The 23,324-nt window shown below is 41.2% G+C and overlaps 1 protein-coding gene across 3 annotated transcripts in view; it reads right to left on the reverse strand.

Moving 5' to 3' along the window:
- The window catches only part of LOC140356020 (receptor-type tyrosine-protein phosphatase mu-like), a 362,562-nt gene that overhangs the window by 144,981 nt on the left and 194,257 nt on the right, over positions 1-23,324 (reverse strand). For all 3 annotated transcript variants that reach the window (XM_072440712.1, XM_072440711.1, XM_072440710.1), the window contains exon 11: positions 19,183-19,285. In XM_072440712.1, coding sequence (XP_072296813.1) covers positions 19,183-19,285 — 103 coding nt within the window. The remainder of the gene's footprint in view (positions 1-19,182; positions 19,286-23,324) is intronic.

A 23,324-nucleotide genomic window follows, 5' to 3' on the forward strand; every position in this document is an offset into this window, starting at 1 on the left:
AAGGCCTTTTACTCTGAGAATTATCCCCTGAAATACCTGCGCCAGCCTAGTTAAAAAAGAATGGATCAGCACCTGTTGTAATGAGTGCACCAACCGCTACTTTATATGACATTTTACTCTCAGAATTATCCTCTAAAATACTTGGACCACCTCGATTAAAAAAATAATGGATCAGCCTCTGTTAAAATAAAAAACAACACCTTGTAGTGAGTGCACAACAGCTATTTTACCTCTTGGCGCAAGAGCAGGCAATCAGCCCTGTAGAGGACACATACGGTACTGCACCTGCCAGAGTTTTGACCCTGCCACCCTCTGGTCGATGGGCAAACACTTTCATTCTCACACCATATTTCCACAGTAATATTCACCAACAAAACCCCAAGAAAGAAGAAATAAAACAACATATTTCCCTTTGCTGCAACGTAATGAAGTGACTAAAGCAGGAAATGAATGGTTCTCAGCTCTTCACTTGTTCCTGTGCCGGATACAAAGTCGACCAAATGCCCACCGGTGTCCCCCAAGCATGTGCACTTTACCCCGTAGTGTATCGTCGGCCCATCGCCAGGTCATTAGGAATCCCACCCTTTGGTTCTCGAATTCCCCCGGAGCTTCTTCCCATTTAGCGCTTTGTGGCGGTGATGAAATATTGAATCCAGGAGGGAGAAAAGGGGAGAAAAAAGGGAGAAAAGGGAGGGACGTGCCGGAGAATACGAACTTTAATTAGTGTCGCCGACCGAGAGCGAGGGGCAAAGGGCGAGAGGGAGGCGTGCGCTGACGACATTTAAGAAGGAGCAGCGGCTGTGGGGAAATACAGACTTAGAAATGTGGCAAAATAAAGAAACATGCGCAAATTAAACGTTGAACTAACTGAATAGTAATTTTCGGTGTTTCAGGGGTTGTGGTAATAAAAGAATTTCCCAGGTCGATTATTGTGTTTTGGTACAAAGTTACTCATTAAAGTCAATGAAAAGGCCAATAATTACTCCACTTACTACTTATAGCTTTAGCCAAACACACAGTCATACATAAGCCTTTAGGAGTCAACGTTATATATTTTAATGTATTTATGTTACAGAATTCAACTCTTGCACATGAAGTATAAACACTTTTGGTCATTAAGCCTGTATTTCACCCATTAGAGGTACGTTTGGACTCAGCGCTACCAAGTGTTAAGCTTTACATTGCATAAAACAATAATTAAACTGTTTAGTATTTATTAAAAAGAAAAGTGAAATTAATTGGACAATATTTAGAATTAGTCTGGAATATACCTTGCTTTAGTCCTTGGATAGAATGTATTAAGTTGTACCTTAGTCCTGGTTCAGTTTAGAAATTGGTGCTCATCTAGTAAATACAATAGTAAAACTGTATAATAACTACACGTTTAATAGCCTTAATTAAGCTTTAACAAATAAGAGTAATCATTTTCAAGAGTAATTAACACCCAGTAGTCAGTCTCAGTCTGAATCGTACTTTATAAACCATTTGTTCCTTGTGAATAGAGCCTTTCTTCATACTTTATTAGGGCTAATTAAGGTCTAGTTATGATAAGGCGTGACATACACAGATATTCCAAAGCCAGATGCCCTTCCTGTTGCCATAGACATCGCTCCAACAGGTCTGAGCGATCACGTCTTCCCTCAAGTTCACGGCGCTCTCCCGCTACGCTCCGTTTCCAAATCCATCTGAATAAGTGAACTCACCTCCCGCTCACTACTTGTTATTCCGAGTCTCTTTCCTTCCCTCTTTCCCTCTCGTCCTCTCGGGTCACTCTTATGATGTATTGATGCCGCGGAGCCTGGGAGTTAACGGCGGCCATGTTTGAATGGGGCCCGTTTTCTTGTCCTCGGGCAAAATGCTCGACGCCCACGGCAACGAGGCTCGGCGGGCAGGAGCAGCTCTTAAAGCCTCCTCATCCGCAAATATTTACCGCAGCATGGGATTTCAACCAGGAATAAAATAAAATAAAGTTGTTTGGATTTGTCTTTTTTTCCCCCCGTTTGTGACACTCTTCATAAAAAATAAATGAATGAATAATTAAAAGATATTCAAGTGAGAAGAGCGTGTTTCAGAATGAACTGTTAGCTATAGCCGCTATATTCCACTGCCAATTCCATTCTTTACAGTGTCTTTGGACTTTTTGGTTGTTTTTATTGGAAAGTTCCTCAGCAAATGTTTGAGAGTTGCATGTTAATGTAATAAAAAGGAGTTTTTTTAGGTGCAAATTTTAAGGCGCATTGTGAACGCAGCATTAGACCTGTCACTCACTTCCATCTTGAACCATGGGATCGTCACAGTCATGGTTTCCATAAGGTTCTTCTTATTCATTCGTTCATTTTCTACCGCTTGTTTCCTTTCGGGGTCGCGGGAGACTGGAGCCTACCCCAGTGACTTTGAGCCTTAGGCGGGGCACATCCTGGACAGTGGCCAACTCGTCGCAGGGACATAGACATTACAGACAGTTCACTCTCACTTCACTCACTAGGGCCAATTTAGAGTCACCAATTCTCCCTGACACATGCATGTCTTTGGACGGCGCGAGGAGCCGTAGAACCCGGAGAGAACCCACGGTAACACGGGGAGAACATGCAGACTATTTGCAAGTAAAACTATGGCAAGAAATGCAAGGTCAATGCAATACCACCATTTGCATTCAAATGTATTGAAACTTCTCTCTGAACCAAAAATGCAGTATACAATGATGAAAGTGAGTTCAACACCCTGCGATTTTGCATGTTCTCCCACTTAGAACTTATGGAGGCGTCTGAAATGTTCATCGCAGGTGCATTTCCACTGTGAGAGACGGCTTCTGTACCAAATTATCACTCATTTAATCAGGTGTTCAAATACTTATTTCCAGCAATAACAAACAAAATTATTTAAAAATCATTCAATGTGATTTGCAGATAGTGTAAGATTCTGTCTCTCACAGTGGAAATGCACCTAGGATGAGTGGGGCGTTGAAATACTTCCTCACTGTATCTCCAGATAAACTCAAATATGAACAATGTATTCATAAAGACAGTTACATGTATTGTTTGACACCTTTCCAGTACAGCGATAATGCCACGTTTGAAATGTCTTTTAAACCGCGTCTCCCTGAACTATTCTCTATATCTCAGGCTCTTTAATGAGTAATGTGTAAAAATATAAGAGTTAGATTCCTTTGGCCAGCGCTGTATTTCTAGAGGACTTTAATAAGGCGGCTTTTTAAATGATTCAGACTCATAAAATCCGCTGCATGCCTTTAGTTCCAAGACGTCTTATAAGAATGCTTATGAAATATTCAGGACGCAGAAATCATCCCTGGTATTTTCAAATGTGAGAGATCGACAAGGCATAAAATGGAATTCAGACTTGTGTCTCAAAGGCTGTGATTAGAAAATTGCCTTATTATTTTTCCCTTTTTTGTCGCCCCGTGTTGAAGGTTGTCATGTTAATTTGTTTTGGAGCGCGACGCCTCGTCATCTCACGCTGCGCTCGCCACTTGCGCCGCGAAACACGTCAATACACGACCACAGACACTTGAAAATGTGCTGTAGTTTCACTGTATTTGGATGTTTGTACACAGTATCAGTCGCAGTTGTATTTGCGAGAGTAACTTTTCCCACTCCGAGTATGTTTAATGACAAAAAGCTTCACATTGATCATTTTAAATAATTAAAAAGGTCTAAATTCCAGATTTTGTGCATCATTTAATGTCTTTTCAATTACACAAACTCACAATCATACACCGGGCAATTTCAATTACCTACTGGGGAAGTGTTGTCGTTTTTTTACTCCTTACTTGAGTATAAGTTCGGCTTCTCTTGCAGCTCGTTTTAAAGAGCGGCCGTGGAAACCGACACAAAGAGCTCGAGGAGTGAGTGAATAAAATAGCACTCGGAGTTTGTAAAGCACAATACAAGTGTAAGCCAATATTCATCACTGTAGCTCATTAACCAACATCTGAAACAGAGGCTTCAAAGCCGCTGTTCGCATTAACTACATGAAAAGAACAAATCTGACAAACATCAATACAATTTCTCGGGCAAAGTAGCAACTGGAGCTCAACATGAGTCAGTCAGTGAGTCATTTCTATGGTCCAAGAGTCCACGTGGCGTTTCTATGGTCCACGAGACGCTTCTATGGTCCACGAGACGCTTCTATGGTCCACGAGATGTTTCTATGGTCCACGAGATGTTTCTATGGTCCACGAGACGCTTCTATGGTCCACGAGTCGTTTCTATGGTCCACGTGACGTTTCTATGATCCACGAGACGTTTCTATGGTCCACGAGTCGTTTCTATGATCCATGAGACGTTTCTATGGTCCACGTGACGTTTCTATGGTCCATGAGACGTTTCTATGGTCCACGAGACGCTTCTATGGTCCACGAGACGTTTCTATGGTCCACGAGTCGTTTCTATGATCCATGAGACGTTTCTATGGTCCACGTGACGTTTCTATGGTCCATGAGACGTTTCTATGGTCCACGAGACGCTTCTATGGTCCACGAGACGTTTCTATGGTCCACGAGTCGTTTCTATGATCCATGAGACGTTTCTATGGTCCACGTGACGTTTCTATGATCCACGAGACGTTTCCATGGTCCACAAGACGTTTCTATGGTCCACGAGACGTTTCCATGGTCCACAAGACGTTTCTATGGTCCACGAGACGCTTCTATGGTCCACGAGACGTTTCTATGGTCCACGAGACGCTTCTATGATCCACGAGACGCTTCTATGGTCCACGAGACGTTTCTATGGTCCACGAGACGTTTCTATGGTCTACAAGACGCTTCTATGGTCCACGAGACGCTTCTATGGTCTACAAAACGCTTCTATGGTCCACGAGGCATTTCTATGGTCGTGCCTCGGTTGAAACGTCTCGACTTCACAAAAACGTTGTCTGGACGACCATCTCTGAAATAGTTTCAGTCGATCGATACTCGTGATGCGGGTCACAAAAGCCACTGCAATTCAATCACGCCCAAATGTTACTTTCATCTGATCGTTTATGTCACGTGAGCTTCACAAAGTCTGATTTGATGAACCTGTTCACATCCATTTCAAAGGGATGGGCCCATATTTGTTGTTGTTATTGTTGCTGAGCCGATACCGATATCCACAAAAATGACATAATGTATTTATCTGGGATTCAAACAATTTGTTGTCCTTAGTCTGTAAAAAAAATAAAGAATATCTAAAAAAAAAGTATTGTGCATTTTTAATAGACAGATACCAATATAGCTGCAACTTGTTCGATATTGTCCGATACTGATACTGGAACCGATATAGGGCGCGGTCTTAATATTTTGAGTGTGTCAATGAAAGTACAACAAGTCGCACCTTTTTTCATAGTTTTGGCCGGGGTGCGATTTATACTTATATTTATACTTATATACTTATACTCCAGAGTGACTTATATGTGATATTATTTGTTATTTTCACACTTACAACTGCATTTCATACTCTAGTGCGACTTATATATGTTTTTTTATTCTCTATTATGAATTCTTTGGCTGGTGCGACTTATACTCCAGTGCGACTTATAGTCCAGAAATATGGTAAATGAAAGTTTTCCTCTGTCATTAACAATAACTATTAAAAAACAAAAAACAGAACGAGCAGGACCAGGGAGGACATAAGGTAAGTAAAGGAAAATAAGGGATTGGCATTCAAAAAAATATATAATAAATTTGATATTGTGACAGATATCGACAACGCAGATCTCATTTCGACTGACTGGTTTCCGTCGGCAGCGTCCCACGTTTCACATCTGTAGTTCTGAAAGGTGCCGCGGTGAGAGGGTCGGCGGTCCGTCTGCCGCAGCGGAGAGTGAAAGGACGCTCCCCGCACTCCGGCTGCGGCGCTACAACCCGAGCCGACTCCAATTAGGCCTCCCATGTCTCCTGCCCCGTGGACGTCGGTGTGACGCTCGGCAATTATGGCAGATTGACTGGGAATCGACGGGATTGTGACCTGAAACTCAAGATTTATTTATTTTCCAGGCGGGCTGATGGAGGCAGAACGCCGGGCCGATAGCGCGGGCGGCGGAGGGGCAGCGTTTCAATCACCGTCTCGTGTAATGTTAATCGTTTCTCCTCCTCCCTCCATCTCATCCTCGCTCCCCTTCGCCCTTTCTCTATGTGTGATTTAAGGGCAGGTGTAGCGAGCGCTTCTCCTGACCAAGCATCCCCTTGTCGTCCACCGGCTTAAATTCAACCGGAATGTCCATACGGTGATAAAACATTTAAATTAGATGATGCTATATTTTATGGATGGACTGGTATAAACTACACCAACTCCAACTACAGCTTCTTTCCCTTTTTCATCTTGTCGATTGTACGTTTACCTGGAGGGATTCATACTCAAAGACCTTCATTTGATCCAGGCTATGAGATAGTACAAGTATGAAGTACTTTGGATTGCTGCCCATTGTAATTTGAAACTGTATGAACTATTTCCTAGATGGAAATATGAACGTGATCAACTAATTCAATGGCATAAACGCATTTAGATATTGACTTATTGTACTTTTCTTAAGCGGTTTAGACTGACCAAACCATGACCATAAAGCAAAAAAAAAGAAACATTTAACTCAAAGATTCCCAAGTTTATATGAGACAATGGTGCCACAGGTAATAATTTATTTATTTTATATATTTATTTAATTTAATTTATTTATTTGCTTACTATTTCATTGTATTTATTGTATTTAATGTATTTTATTTATTTTATGTATTTTTTTTCTCATTTATTTAATTTATTTATTTACTACTATTTTATTGTATTTATTGTATTCAATGTATTTTATTTATTTTATGTATTTTATGTATTTTTTTTCTCATTTATTTATTTGCTACTATTTTATTGTATTTATGTATTTAATTGTATTTATGTATTTTATTGTATTTGTTTCATTTTATTAATTTAATTCATGAAAACATTCTGAAAAAATACAGTATTTCCTCATAAAATATACTAAAATGAAAATGATTAAACATGAAATAACTTAAATTACTTGTATATAGGGGGCACCATCGTCACCTCTATTAGTGATTTCATGTATGTGGCTGATTACGGAAGATTTCCAATTAATTCAGAAATAAAGAGAGATGTGAGTTTGAACCCTGGTCAGAACAGGCTCTTCACCGTTTTATTACCCAGCATGCCGTGTTCTTCCAAACTGAGTTGAACCTGACCAACTTGAAACCAACAGCCCAAACAGTCGAGTCTGCTCTGGGTAAACGCCAGAGGATACACCACAGGTCGCCGGTTCAAGACCCGACTCTGGCACTGAGTGTGGTACCTCGCAATGACATCAGCATTAACAACTGAGATTATACTTCTATTGTACATTCAAAGTACTTTACAGAAAATAACCATTCACTTTCCTAGTTAAATAAAGGTCAATAAATAGATTCACAGATTCACCAGTGTACGCAGGCACAACACAAGGACCAGTGGTACAAATACAGTAAAAATACAGAGCTTTTTACTTTTTCTTCACTACATTTGAGAGCAGGTATGTGTACTTTCTACTCCACCACATACTTGAAAAGGACCAAAATGTAAAAGTACTTTCCTTTGCAGTTATATTCAAGCAAGTTCATATTACATCCCAAAAATCTGTCTTAAATACGTTTACTTTTGACTATTTTTCAACCGTACTCCAAAACTCCAATCACTGAAGATTTTTCCATGCGATACTTCATTTCTTTGACACCGTTTCTGTACTTTTTACTCCACAAAACGGCGACAAATCCGACTTTCAACCTCTACCGTCCTCTACCAACTTGGCTGCGACGCCACGAAAATACCGTCTTTGTGACAGTCCGCGCCACTGATGAATCCAAACACGATTTACTCCCAATTATTCCCATTTTCCCCAAAACAACATTCAAACGTCCTCCTCCCTCGGCGAGTCAGTGCTTTTTCCGAAAACCGTCCTTTGTCCCGCCGAATCTCAAACGTGGCAGATAAGGCCCGTCCACTCACACTCCGCATCACGTTCCCTGATCCGCAGTGGCAGAGCGTGTCACTCAGCGTCGGGGCATCCTCTGCTTTTCCCCTCCGCTTCATATTTGTGTAATTGCTAATCGCCGCGACGTTTCCAACTCGGATTTTGGCTTGTAATCTCGCGCGTGGCGGGAACAGTTCTAACCAGAGGGGACACTGTTTCTTCAAGAGGATTAAGTCAACCGTCGATCAGTCACGTCACGTTGCTCTGGTGTTTTTGCGCAGTGGGGGCCCCTCCGTGTCGAGGCCAGAAACCCGCCCCCGCGCCGGAACCCCGCCCGGGCGCCGCAAACATCAAAACGCGTGTTTGCGAACGCCGGATGAGGCAAAAGAAACGGATTAGAAACGCCTCCCCTTATCGTCGCCGGCGCCGGATCTTCGCCGCCGTCACCTTCGCCGTGAGCGAGCAAACGCGGAACGATTTTGAAAAATATGCCGGATCGGGCCTCGGAAGCCGCGGTTGCTTTGCCCGGTGGCGTCGGATGGTTCCCGAGTCGAGCGTAGCCACCGAAGTCGCCCAAATCGATTTTCTTCGCTTTCTAAAATAAGCACACAACAACCGTCTTTGCCGAGAACATTGTGGGCGTTAATAAGTGTGGATAAACGAGACACAACGCGCCGCTTTTTTACCAGTTTAAAGACAAATGCGTGATATATTAAAGGTATGATTAGGTTCGTTTGCGTCGGAATCGGAAAGTTTATGAGGGAATTAAACGACAGCGACGTGAAAGTCAAATGAAAATCCTCTGAAATTAAAAATCAAACGGCGGAATAAAGAACGATAATTAGACGAGCGCTATGACACCGCTCTTCTGCACGGAGCTGCCATCGCTTTGCTTCGCAGGTAACACCGCCCGACAATGTTCCGGGTCAGATCTGCGTAGAGGTGTGCCGGCGAACAGTAAGAATGCATGTTTTTCAGTTTTTCATTGCATTCTAAGCTTAAATGGGACAATTTATGCTTGTTTCCTCCCCCCAAGTACAAACATGAACAGAACATTATTTTACATGTTGTTCCATTGTAAACTGTGAAATTGATCCAAAATGGAGCAATATTATAAACGGGACCACCGACTTCCTGCTTAAGAAATGCAGAGTTGATCAGCCCCATCGTTCCACAGTTGTTTACTCGGTTTTACTGTTGGAAAATGACCAGACAATGCGTATGACACGGAGCTGGTACAGAGGGAAGTGGGCGGGGATAGGGGGTAGGTGAAAACAGACAATTCCTAAGCGGTCAAGCACCAGATGCAGGACAAACGAGCTCAAATCGCTCTAAATACAACTGTGTGTGAGCAAATGAGGGAACAACGTTATAACACAAGGTGCAACTGTGAAAGCTCTTAAAGGGTCATTCTGCATCATACATCCCCTTTAAAAGAACTACTAATTGAATAAATGCAAGATTTGAATGTGGGAATTTTGGGCACATCTGATTTAGACAAGAACCTGACAAAGATATATAGTAACACCTTTAAAATAAACCTTTTTTTAATTTTACTTAACTTGTTGCAAAAAGTACTAGGTCAGTAATGAATGATTTTAATAGTCTGATACTTCTACTATTTCTAATACTTCTGATACTTCTGATACTTCTGACACTTCTGACACTTCTGATACTTCTGATACTTCTGATACTTCTGATACTTCTGATACTTCTGATACTTCTGATAGAACAATTTTTTCAATTAGTCAAACGATAATTTATTTTCCACAGAATAATTTTTTTTATCAAATACATGTTGAAATATGCTCAAGGCTTCTAGATTGGGAATATTTATATATTTTTTTAATTAATTTGACATTTTGATTAAATAATGTCAGTATTTCCGCATGTATTTTATAGTCTGATAACAATTACGATGATGAAAATGGGACAACGTTAATTTTCTATAGTCGTCCTGTCACGATCAGTCAATTAACCCGTTACCCTTTGTGACGTATTCAGTGACAAATCAATCTGTCAAGTAAATATTGTAGTATTCCAGTGGACTGTACAGACAATAGTACATTTTGAAACTCTTCTTGCTTCTGGTCATGACAAGATCCAAAAGTCGCCTTCTTGAAACGCGTAAAAACACTCAAAAAATTGGCCTGCGACAAAACAATACTTCACTCTCTTTCTCTTCACGACAGCTCTTTGACTCTTTGAAGACGGTCGGTACTGAATAACGGCGCCGTGTCTCGCCGTGGAGTCGTTCTGCGGTCGGCCCTGGAGACGGGGTAAACAGACTAGCGCGACTCGACGCCGGAGGCCGATGGGGGAACCGTACGTTTGTCATCGGCGTGGTTCATGCGTTCCGTCTATCGCCGCATCTCCGAGCGTTCTCCTTCCTGCGTTTACAGCCGAACATCTGCGGCGGACCTCGGAAACGCCCGGGCTCCATTACCTCCCGAAACTCAATCAGCGGAAGAGATTGCCTTATCAAACCCTCTGCCCGGTGGAGCGAAACATCTCTCTCTCCCCCGACACCGACTCCGAAGCGAAACCCTCTCGTTCGAAAAAGAAAAAAACACACTTTCCAAACAACGATTTTTGAAAATGAGCCGCAACTACCGCCAGTCAAGGAAAGTTCTGCGAAAAAAAGACGCATTCCGAGTTTAATTGAGTTATGAGACAGTCAAATTTACGCTCGAATGCAATCACCGTGTTTCCAGGTTTTGCACTTTGGGGACCGTCTCCCAAAAGCTCAGGCTGCATTTATTTGCACATTTCTGTAAGACGAGCGTAGATGCTGTGTTTGTCTGCAATTTATACTTTTAACACTTGTATACAACACACACAACAGATGTATATTTATGACAAAGACGACATCGTTAGCAGATACTACACAATACGACAGCCGACCTTTCGTCCACAGCTGTGTCCTCTGCATTTCCCCCGTCCTTTCGATCGTCTGGGCCTGATTCTGATCCGTCACATGTTTTAGTTTGACCCCGTAGCCCCGCCCACCACTTTGTGCCGCTCTATTGCACAGAAACGACAGTCTGAAAGTCTCTTGGTGCTTAAAAGTTCTCCACTCTCGCGACAATACAGGCGTTTTTCCCATAATTCTCAGTGAACGATGTTCCTGATTGGCCGAAAAGAGGGGTACCATGTAAGTAGCTTCTCTATTAAGCAAAACGCAACAACATGCTTTGTATAATACATTTGTTACAGTCTATTTTGCTTATTTAGCTGCTTTTCCCCACACAATCTTGACTAGAATCAATTAAAATCAGGTATAAGCCCTAAACAACTGTCTCCACGACCATCAGGAGTGCCAAGCTGGAGAGTTAGCCGAGTCAGCAAAGTACGGCTGTGCAATTACTCAAGTTTTAATCAAATCAAGATTCAATAGTTCCCGACTGTCAATAATCGGCTTCTTTTTCAAGGTCCACAGCCAATCCGGTGTGAGTAAAAGCATGTGGTTTGTTGCAGGGTTAAAGGACACGTGCTTTGTATTTGTATGATTGTTGTATCTTTAAACACGCTCTTGAGAACCACAGCTCAGGTTTCAGAACTCAATATATATACACTGAACGGTACGCTTTACGTTCGGGCGTTCCCTCGATATGAATCGGTGCTCGCTCGCCCATCTACAGGCGGCAGAAGGAATCGCCCATAGGGGAAATAAACGAAAGCTACCCTGCCCCGGAAATGCTAACACAGTTGACATGAAGAACGAGCAGAACGAGTCCGCTGATGACTTATGGAAAACACCACGAGAGACTTCAGGAATTCTACCGTTGACGTCACAAATCTGGGAAATTTGAAACTGATTTCTGAACTTTTGAGAGGCTCAGAGAGAGAGAAAGAGAGAGGAGCTTGTGGACAGGATGAATGAAACACGTTAAGGGCCGGCACGGCCCTTTTTTGTTATGGCCACAATGTTGGTTAAAAGCTGAAAAAAGTCCGTTTTGAATCATATTTGTCATTTAAAAGTTTGAGGACGAAATTGTGATTTGTTTATGTTGGAATTTACTGTCAAAACTAAACTAAAAGTCTCATTTGTTAAATTTAAAATTGTGATTGATCAATATGAGACATCTTCCCAACATGTTTGGCCTTATTGCCCAATCACGGGAGAAAGTAAAGATGCCAAACACGTTCTTACTCTGAATGCTTAAATTCCTCCACACTCTCTCGGCGGACGGCTCCGTTTGAACGTCGCCTGAAATGTTCAAAGTCGCCTTCAAAAGCAGGACACGGCGTGGCCTCCGATTCTCAGCGCGCTCTCCTGGACTGGCGCTGGCCTTCGTGTCCCAGAGACGTGGACGGTCCAAGGACGAGGGGGATGGAGCGGATGAACTCAAAATGCCCAACGTTTATTCACAAAGAGGCTGCTGTGATCAAAGGCTGGTTTCTCTTCTTTTTTTGCCGTGAGGTCAGGTTAATGTTTTTATCAGGTCTTCAAATCATTCTCTATTGCAAACACGTTATTTTGCAGTTCATCCAGTTTAAAAAGTGATGAACAGTCAGGAAGTAAGTGAAAGTTGTTGTTTGCCGTAGAGCTGATAGCAACGTGTCACTAACAGACACATGCTTCATGATGGCACAGTATGTAGATGTGCCCTTTTAAATGACACATGTGACGTGAAATGAACTTGTTTTAGTTTATAATCAGTTAGAACAGGGGTGGGCAATTACTTTCCTCCAAGGGCCAAATCCAGGCAAGTAGCGGAGGGCCGGCCATCATTGGTGTGAAAAAATATATATACGAAAATTAAATATCAAATAAAATATAACTTTTCTGTCAAATATAGGCAATTAAATGTACCATTTAATTCATTTCATAACGTCTTTATTAAGTGCAGACAGATGTTACAGAAAGTTAAAAAATAGAAACTATAATCTTTCTAGGGGCCGGATTAAAACATGCCGGGGGCCACTTCTTGCCCCTGGGGCCACAAATGCCCAGGTCTGAGTTAGAACATGGTTTCTTCATCAAAACATACCTGGAGTTGTATTTAGTTTCATTGGCGCTCGTTTTATTAATCCTGTTTACGCGGTCTCTAAAAACAGAGCGTTCTTGGCTCATAAATCATCCCCAGAATCACGTTTTTTACAACTGCGCGCTCATGCTAGCACGTCGGAGGAAGCTTTGGTTCATTTCTCTATGGTAATTCCTGCTGCTAACAGTAGATGGAGTGCCAACACCAATCCTGATCGCCTCAAGGCATCTGTGGCTTTGAATACATGCAATACCACCCACTTATAGTCTAATTTTATTACTTTACTTATCTTGTATTCTCTCTGGTATACACCGTTCTGCGTATGTATTTATTTATATTAATTTATATGTATTTATATTAATGTATTCATATTAATTTATATGAATTTATATGGATTAATTTATATGTATTTATATGTATTAATTTATATGTATTTATATGTATTTATATTTATTAATTTATGTATTTATTTATGCTTTATATGTATTATTTTTTTCTTGTTTTTTGAGTGTTTTATGTTCTCATAAAAAATATAAAAAAGAATACATGCATTTATTTAAGTTCTAAAATATGAGATACCATATTTACCATATAACGTTCAAGAAAAGCACATTTAAAAGCCCAATAAAGTGCATAATATGTCCTTTAAAAAGTCTATTAGGGACATGCATTAAATAAATTGTGATTTAAATCGTTACATACGTAGTTTCCTTCCATGTTAACTCGTTCTGCCACTCAAAAGTGACACAAAACATAATAAATCAGGTCTAGACGTTGCCTCAGGGTTTATTTTGACACTTCAGAGCCAATCATGTGAAATAACTGCGGTTTCAAATGTGAGCCAGATAATTACCATAATTTTTTGCCATAATCAAGCAGCCCTACTTTCTAGTGTAAATTAGCTGCACAATGCAAAACAGTGGAACAATTTTATGAAAAGAAAAGTTCAGATAAAGCCTGGTGAAATCACTTCAAAAACACGGAGGAACTACGCGGGTTCAGCTTCATTCTCTCATTTCATTATTCTTGTTTACGAGCTCGTCTTCTCTGCGCCTCTTAAAAACACTCGGTTCAAAAATGTCCATCTTTGTAACGTCAGAGTCACATCCATGAATCATCGAGACTCGTTCAGAGCATGGAAAATATCACATGAACTGGACAAATTCGACAAACTGGACGAAATGGGACTCACATTATGGGTCAGGTGCTTTGACCTTGTATTCTATTCTCATCTGGATGCATTATTCTAAAAACAGTCATCTCAAACAATACACACTTAGTATTTTCTCTGGTACCACCTTTTTTATTTTATTTTTTTATTATTATTTTATGAATTAATTAATTATTGATTGGTTTATATATTTTTTTTTAAATGTTTCTTTTTTTGTTATTTATGTATTATTTATTTATTAATAAAAAACAATTTTGTTCTTTTCTTTTTCTTGCCTGCCGTTGCTGTTGCCGTTGCTGTTGTTGACATGTTACAGGACTGTATCTTTATTTACACACAAGTTTTGATTGGTCTGTGTTTTTTCTTTCAGTAAAAAAACATTTAAAAAAGACTCAAATGACACTCATTACCAGAGCGTGCGCTTTGGTTCGTTTCCTCGCTGTGTTTCCCTCTGCTGCCAGTAGAGGGCGTGCCAACACAATCCTGATGAGGGACGGTCTGACCGACAGGAATGTGCGTGCAGTTTTCAACGCAAGCATTATTCCAAAAAGGTCATCAAGAGCCAAGAACAGTCCAAAAAATGCAAGATATTTGTCCTTTAATACGAATGAAACGATAATATGTTTTTAGAATCAGAATAGGGTTTATTGCCATTTGTCATTACATTTTTTTTCACAAACAAAGGAATTTGTCCTGGTTGTTCGGTGCAACACAGACAACAAACATTGAACATTTTATACAAAACGTCATGATATGTACACAAAACGTCATATGTACACAAAACGTCATATGTACACAAAACGTCATGATATGTACACAAAACGTCATGATATGTACACAAAACGCCATGATATGTACACAAAACGTCATGATATGTACACAAAACGTCATGATATGTACACAAAACGTCATATGTACACAAAACGTCATGATATGTACACAAAACGTCATGATATGTACACAAAACGTCATGATATGTACACAAAACGTCATGATATGTACACAAAACGTCATGATATGTACACAAAACGCCATATGTACACAAAACGTCATGATATGTACACAAAACGCCATATGTACACAAAACGTCATGATATGTACACAAAGCGTCATGATATGTATACAAAACGTCATGATATGTACACAAAACGTCATGATATGTACACAAAACGTCATGATATGTACACAAAACGCCATATGTACACAAAACGCCATGATATGTACACAAAACGCCATATGTACACAAAACGTCATGATATGTACACAAAACGCCATATGTACACAAAACGTCATGATATGTACACAAAACGTCATGATATGTACACAAAACGTCATGATATGTACACAAAACGTCATGATATGTATACAAAACGTCATGATGTGTATACAAAACGTCATGATATGTACACAAAACGTCATGATATGTACACAAAACGTCATATGTATACAAAACGTCATGATGTGTACACAAAACGTCATGATATGTACACAAAACGTCATGATATGTATACAAAACGTCATGATGTGTACACAAAACGTCATGATATGTATACAAAACGTCATGATGTGTATACAAAACGTCATGATATATACACAAAACGTCATGATATGTATACAAAACGTCATGATGTGTACACAAAACATCATGATATGTATACAAAACGTCATGATATGTACACAAAACGTCATGATGTGTACACAAAACGTCATGATATGTACACAAAACGTCATGATATGTACACAAAACGTCATGATATGTATACAAAACGTCATGATGTGTATACAAAACGTCATGATATGTACACAAAACGTCATGATATGTATACATAGGTTATATATATATAGGATGGGTAGGAGCTCTTCACGGGTGTAAGAGCTCGCAGATGCACAATTAATTAACAAAAGCAGACAAAACAACACACACCCAAACACCTAGGCAGCCATCCGCGGCGCCATCTTGAATCCTTCCTCCGTGTTTACACAAATATATATATAAGTTTACTCCACGATATCCTCCAAAACTCTCACTTCACGAAAACCGCGTCACCAAAAGGCCACGTTAACGAGCCGGCGTTGACGTGCCGTCTTCACCGGGCAATTAGCCGCGCTCTATTCCACACCGGAGGACATTTTGTGTTACGGCTAAAGCAAAGCCTCCCGCCTTCCCACTTAACTCACCCCGGCTCCTTAATTATAATTAGAGGCTTTGGTAATTGTCCGCACCGTTGACTGGCAGCTCCCCGGATCGTACCTGCGAGCGAGAACTCCCCCCGCCCAAGTGCCCGTCTTCCCTCCGAGCGCGTCATTCCGTCGGACACCGGAAACCCGATCCGACAGGCCCGAGCGCGGCTAATCGCAGCGGGACGCCGGCGACGGGAGGCCGTGAAATTGAGCGTCGCCACGGCAGCGCCATCGTTTTTACCGTCGCCGGCGAAAATGTGCGGCATTCGAGTCGGTCGTGGTTCTGGTTTTCAGGATGTGCGGGCGAAAGAACAAAGGGCGAGTATCAAAGGAGCTGATCCGAGCCGAGCGGGAGAAGATGGCGTCCGATCTGCGGCCGCTGCACGTTAAAGATGAAATGAATCGATGAGTTGTTCAAACGGAACGCTTCGGGCCGAAACAAAGACGTGGGCTAGAGGTAATTAGGCCTCGTATTGTTGCGGCCGCACTCGCAACAGATGATTATTTCATCGGGTATAGCCAGGTATTCGAGTCTGAACCGGGCGCATTGTGGTTTGAGTTCATGCATGGCCAAGAGTTAGGTTCAATATGTGTGTAAAAGATTGATTATAGCGTCTAAAAGGGAAGAGGAGCTGAAGAAAACGCTCAAGAAACACTACAAAACAAAAATATATCAAAATAAAAGGGCAAAACAAAAGAGGGGCTTGTGAAATGTCGAGTCCGGACGTAACATTTGATTATAATTTGATCTTAATGTAATTGGACGGAGAAAAAACAAATCCTAATGCGTAAAGTCCAAATCATTTACTGTCACCATTATGTTGTCGTCACAAGCCTAAGTGTCGGGAAGTAACAGAACGAATACATTTTCAGAATACTCGAGTACAGTTACGGTTACAGTTACAATAAATCTTTCGTTTTGTGGTATTGAGAAGACAAACGGAAGTCGTCGATCATGTGATTTAGACTGTAAACTAAACATTATTAGTAAGAACATGTGTACGAAGTGATGTAAATGTACAACTTTGCCTTTTATTTTACAACGCATTCACTTTTGTCGTTATTTGCTCCAAATTTGAGCCCGTTTTAGACCCGTTTGGACTTGGTTTGGTCCAGTTCTAGTCCTAGTTTAGTCCTGCGAATGCAATGATCAGCGATAAACAAACGTATGACAAAAACAACGCTCATCTCGGTGTCGTTTTTACACTTTAACATGAAGCAACTCAACGCGATCGGACCATTTATCGCAACTGTAATGCAAGTATTCTGTATTCTGTGACCACATTGAGTTCCAAAGTATTCTGACCAGCGCCCCCAAAGAGCAAACACGACTTTTACTCAAGTACGAGTACCGTTACAATGTAAAATGCAGTACTCAAGTAGGACAGAAGCGCATATGTGAAAATGACAAAGTATTATTGCGTATTGGTCGTGAAAGGTGCGCTGGAACATCGTTGTGATGACTTGTAAATTATAATAACCGCTAATGGGTGAAGTTCAGAAGAGGAAATTCCCCGGCTCCCCCTGCGCGCGCGGAGGTTCAGGTTCTGACCAGCTGTGCACATAAAAGCGATGGAAACAAGAATAAGACGGCGGCGCTCGCCCGGCCCGCTCCGCTTTGTTCTCGTCTTCAAAAGGGCACGCTTCTCTTTTCTCAGGATCAAAACTCGCAAACAAACAACCGACGCCTGCGAAATGAGGGGCGCGCGGCGAAGACGGCGGGCAATTTCACCGACAAGTTTCCCTTCGTGGAGCCCGGATAAACAAGGCTTTGATACGGTTTGTTGCTGATGTCGTCGTGCGCTTCAGAGCCGAGGTTTAGGGCAGTTTTAAGAGATTCTGTAGTATTTTCAGATATGCGCTGGAGAGAAAGCACCTTTGGACGTTTCTAATCGAAAAATACTCGGACAAAGCATTAACCCCTGAACTAGAACTCGTCCAGATTCACTTGGTGGAGGTCAGTGCTGTCACACACACACACGTTTTCATTCTTTAGGAGGCGTTAACTGCGGTAATTCGGTTTTACTGAGCGAGGATTTTCAACTCATCGTTATTTTAAGGTACAACAAAGTCTGAATGGAAGTAGCACCTCTGTGTGTGGAGTTTGCATGTTTTACCTGTGTCTGGGTCGATTTACACAAAACATACACCATGGTCCTGACGAAGGCAGGGTATGATTAACCTGATATATTATATCCCTAAAAATGGTCTTGAACGGTACTAAATTAATCTTTTACTCATATTGGATAATAATATGTTTTGGAATTCCTTGTACAAAATGGCTTTAAATTCAGAACAAAATGAATGTACGAATAATTGACTTTTTCAGCTCAACAGACTCTTCTTCTTGATGCAGTTCAGCTGGTAATTAAGCCGATAAATCTACAATTTATAATCAATTAAAGCTGGAGTACTGCTGCTTTTCCCACCTCAAAACAGAAGTTGGTATTAAAATATGTAACTCACAAACCCTTTTGCGCATCGTTAATATTTACATGTATTCATTTAAAGGCTTTAGAAGAGCTTTTTTCAGAATAAAATGCCTTATTATAAGCCAGCAGTGCACAGTGGTCTAATTTTGCTGCTTTTCAAGATGGAAAACAAAATATAGTCAAACCTAGATAAACAATGACTTAGTTCAAGCTATTTGTATTATGTTTCTTACCATTTCATTTTATTTATTGATTATTTAATAATTTTATATTTTAATACTGTCATTTTCCAGCTCGTGTGGCGTTCTGCTCGGAGAAGACGCTTTATCCCGCTCGACAAATGAATTCAAAAGTCTCAAAAAGTGACTTAGTTCTACTTTTAAAAAAAACTGCCAAACATTTCTGCAGCGTAAAGTACTTTTTTGTGCTTGTGTTGCCGTGCTGGCTCCACACTTGCCTCACAGGTGCACCTCTGCTCTGCGCCGGCTTCAGCAGCACCGTCACCGTCGTGTCCGTCTGGTTCAGGGACGTCTCCTGGTCGTAGGCCGGCATGGACGGCGCTGGGGGACGAAAGACGTGAGAATGAGCACGATCTTCACAAGAACGGCTTGTGAACACGGCACGATTACCGTAATTTCTGGACTATAAGTCGCACCAGCCAAAAAATGCATAGTAGAGAAGAAAAAAGTATATAAGTATAAATAGTATGAAAGTATGAAAAAAGGTGCGAGTTATAGTCCGGAAAATACGGTAGTTGCAAATACTACTATGAACCAGGTGTATGAACTTGCTCTGCAGAATATTAGCCATGTTTTGCTGTCAAAGCGCCCCCTACAGGTCGGACGACTCAAGATATTTAGAATTTTGCTCAAAATTATAAAAAATGTTATCACAGAATAGTACATTTTTTTAGGTTTATGCATATTCGTTATATGAGCAAATATAGCGGCCGTAGTACACACTGTAATCACTTTTAGCAGCATGTAATTCGTTTGTAGTACGCCTTAGATTGCAATTAATGATGTAGGTGCACTCGTCAAGCTCTGAACGCGCACACGATGGAATGAGACGCTTTCCACGGCAACGGCTTAGCAACACGCGCCCCGCTTTTATCTCACGGGGCCCTTCTCCCTTCAGAGTCTCTCAACCCGACCACGCCGCAACAGCAGAGAAACCACTGCTCTCGCCACTGGGAGCTTCAAGAAACCAAACTTCAAAAGCCGATCAAATGCACAGACGCAACATTGGAGCGGCAGGAAAACTGTTCGCTTTTGTCGGAGTTATGATTTATAGATGACGATCTCCAGACGGACAAGCGGGCGAAGCATGAAAAAAAAACTGCTTCGACGCGCGCGGATAACAAGCGTTTATCGAGTTTGTTCCTTACGTGACGCTCCCTAATTGGACCGTACGGCTTGTAATGCTGCGATTGAGCAACGAGTAAATGTGAGTGACAAAAGCGATTATAGACGGCGCTCGTTGGGCGATATCTTCGGCCGTACGACGGTTCCGTGTTCGCCCTTCGTCCCCGTCTCGCTGCGAGGTTTCTGCAGTGGACGCCCGGCTTTATTCATTCTCACGACGATAAACTATCAGCCACAGCCACAGCTGGGGATGTCGCGATATGAAACTGTAGCCTTACGATTATTGCGAGAGAGAAAAAACATGTCACGATTTAACGATCATTCGCGATTATCGAGACCAAGAAACGGTGAAATCTTTAATTTTCTTTCCGTCCATTGTCTATCGTGTTACTGTTTTTCAAGTTTGTGGACGGCTTTACCCAAATGAACTTTCTGAGGGACGAAAAAACGTTAAATGTGACGAAAACAGCCGGATAAAAAAAGGGATTTACATTTTGGTCTGAGGCTGAACTTAAAAATACTTAATTTTGCTTCTAAAATTTTCACGATTATTATTGTTTGGTTCTTATGATCATCTGAATAGTCACGATTGTCGATTCGCCTAATAATCGTGACATCCCTTGCCACAGAGGCCTGGCCCACCGCAAGAACATGTCGGCTAAAGAAACAGCGTCTTGCCCAAGGACACAAGACACAGTTCCAGTAGAGTTTCATTTACTTTGGATGTGTTGGTGTTGTATCGTTTTTAGAATATTTTGACTGAGAAATACTCATAATATGAACTCAACTAAACTAATAATAAAGAATTGCATTTTTTTTTTTTTTTAGCAAACTAAGACTGGATAACTGAAGGAAATTATGTTATAAGCATTCTACTCATTTCGATTACCGTATTTTCTGGACTATAAGTCGCACCAGCCAAAAAATGCATAATAGAGAAGAAAAAAACATATATAAGTCGCACTGGAGTATGAAATGTGGTGTGAAAATAACACAATAAAATATAGCCGCAAGCGGCAATGATCGGCCCTCGCTACGCCGCCGCCACGCCGCAAGAGGAGGGGGCGCCAACGCGCCCCAATTGTCCTTTTATTACGCCTACTGCTGAATCTGTGACGCTGTCACATCTTCTCCCCTTTGTTTTACCATCAAAAAGCTATTTTATTTAGAATTCTTGGCAAAATGTGCGGCTTTGCCGCACAGACACCGTGACTTTTTGAATAAAAATGTGGATAAATTTTGATGGTCCACCCCTGAAGATGAGTCTCACCAAATTTCAGGTTAATATGTCTAACGCCCTAAGAGGAGTTTGTGAAAGTCTAAAGTGTAAACATGTTCTGGCGATTTCCCCATTGGAATAACATGGAAGGTTTCGGTCATCGTTACGGCAAAGCCATAACAATTATGACATGGGTCTCATTGACTTTTTTGATGGGGCCAAAATTGAGTTGTGTGTCAAATTTCATATAATTTCGCAAAACTAAATATTTAACCTCCATATAAAATCTGTAGGGGGCGCTGTGGCTCCAAATTAATTTATTTCACTTCAAGTAGGTTTAGGGCAAAGAGTTTAACAACTGATTCTAATTTGACGCAATTCGGACTTTATCTGCGCAAACGGCAGAAATGTTAAATTTGGGAGATTTCTGAAATTCTTGCTACAGTTTGCGGCTTTGCCGCACAGAGACCGTGACAGGTATCAATGTAATTTGGATAACTTTTGATGTCCCACTCCTCAGTAGCATTTTCACCAAATTTCAGCTTTTTAGGGCCAACGCCCTGGGAGGAGTTCGTAAAAGTACGACGTTTGGAAAAACTCCGAAGTCATGTTTAGCCATTTTTGAAGCAATATGGCCGACATTTGGTTGGGCGGACGGCGTTGCCGTAATAATATTTTTTACTTCTCTTGTCACCATCTACCTCTGCGCCAAATTTCATGATTCTACAATCAAATTTGTTTTGGGTCATTTCCCATCTCTCAATGCATTTTTGGTACATTTGGGGGCGCTGACGCGCCATTTTTTTTTTTATTTTAGAAAAGGGAAATAGCTAGAATGTAGAGAGGCACGATTTTTAGAGGTGTGCAAATTTTTGTGACTTTTCGTCAATGTTCACTGGGTGAAAAATAGGGGGGTTGGTCCCGAGAAGAAGAAGAAAGAAAGAATATTAAAGCCGCAAGCGGCATCCAACGGCCCTCGCGGGCCGCCGGCCTTCCGACTCTGTGCTTTCGACTTGATAAAGATGGCGCCCTTATTGTGTGTGAATTAGAAAAGAACTTGACAGACGGGGACACATTGGACATGGCCAATCCAGTGCAAATCAACACAAGTGTCAGTCAAATTTGCTGCTCCGCCGCACAGAGACCGCAGCACTCTGAATATAAATATGGATAACTTTTGATGCCCCTCTTGTGTAGATGATATTTCCCAAAGTAAAGCTTGATCGGACTATTGCCCACGGAGGAGTTTGTTAAAGTGTGAAGCGTAAATGTGAACATTTCAAAGATTTGGCGTTTTTCCCATTTGTGACAGTATATTTGCAGCTCCACGGCACAGAGACCGTACCACTTAAAATCAAAATATGACTAATTTTTGATGCCCCGCTTGTGTAGATGATATTCCCCAAATATGAGTTTGATCGGACAATCGCCCTAGGAGTTTGTTAAAGTGTGAAGCGTAAAAATGTGGTGATTTGAGCGATTTAGCGATTTTCCCATAAGGATAACATGGGATGTTTCTGTCATCGCTACGGTTACGCCGTACAAAATATGACTTTGGCTCTCATACTTTTATAATCAGGATGGCAAATTAGAATTTTGTTCAAAATATCATGTCATTTGGAAAAACTCTATTGTTTATAGGCCACTCTGAAGGCCAAATAGTCAGAATTCTGGGAAACGTTTGCGGCTCCGTCGCACAGAGACTGTAAAAGCTATCCTTAAAATTTGGATAACTTTAGATGCCCCACTTGTCTAGAGGACGTACACCGATTTTGAGGTTGGTGGGCAAAACGCACTAGGAGGACTTCGTTAAAGTGTAAAACATAAAAATGTGGTAATTTGAGAGATTTTGTGGTTTTCCCATAGGGATAACATGGGAGGTTTCTGTCATCGCTACGACTACGCCGTAAAAATTAAGGCATTTTTGTGATTGGCTTTTGTGATCGGGACGGCAAAATAGAATTTTGGGTAAAGTTTAGACAATTTTGGTAAAACTAATTTTTGACCTTCAATGTT

This window comes from Eucyclogobius newberryi, unplaced genomic scaffold, assembly GCF_026437365.1.
Source record: "Eucyclogobius newberryi isolate DKJ021-1_F unplaced genomic scaffold, fEucNew1.0.hap1 SCAF_12, whole genome shotgun sequence".
Lineage (NCBI taxonomy): Eukaryota > Metazoa > Chordata > Actinopteri > Gobiiformes > Gobiidae > Eucyclogobius > Eucyclogobius newberryi.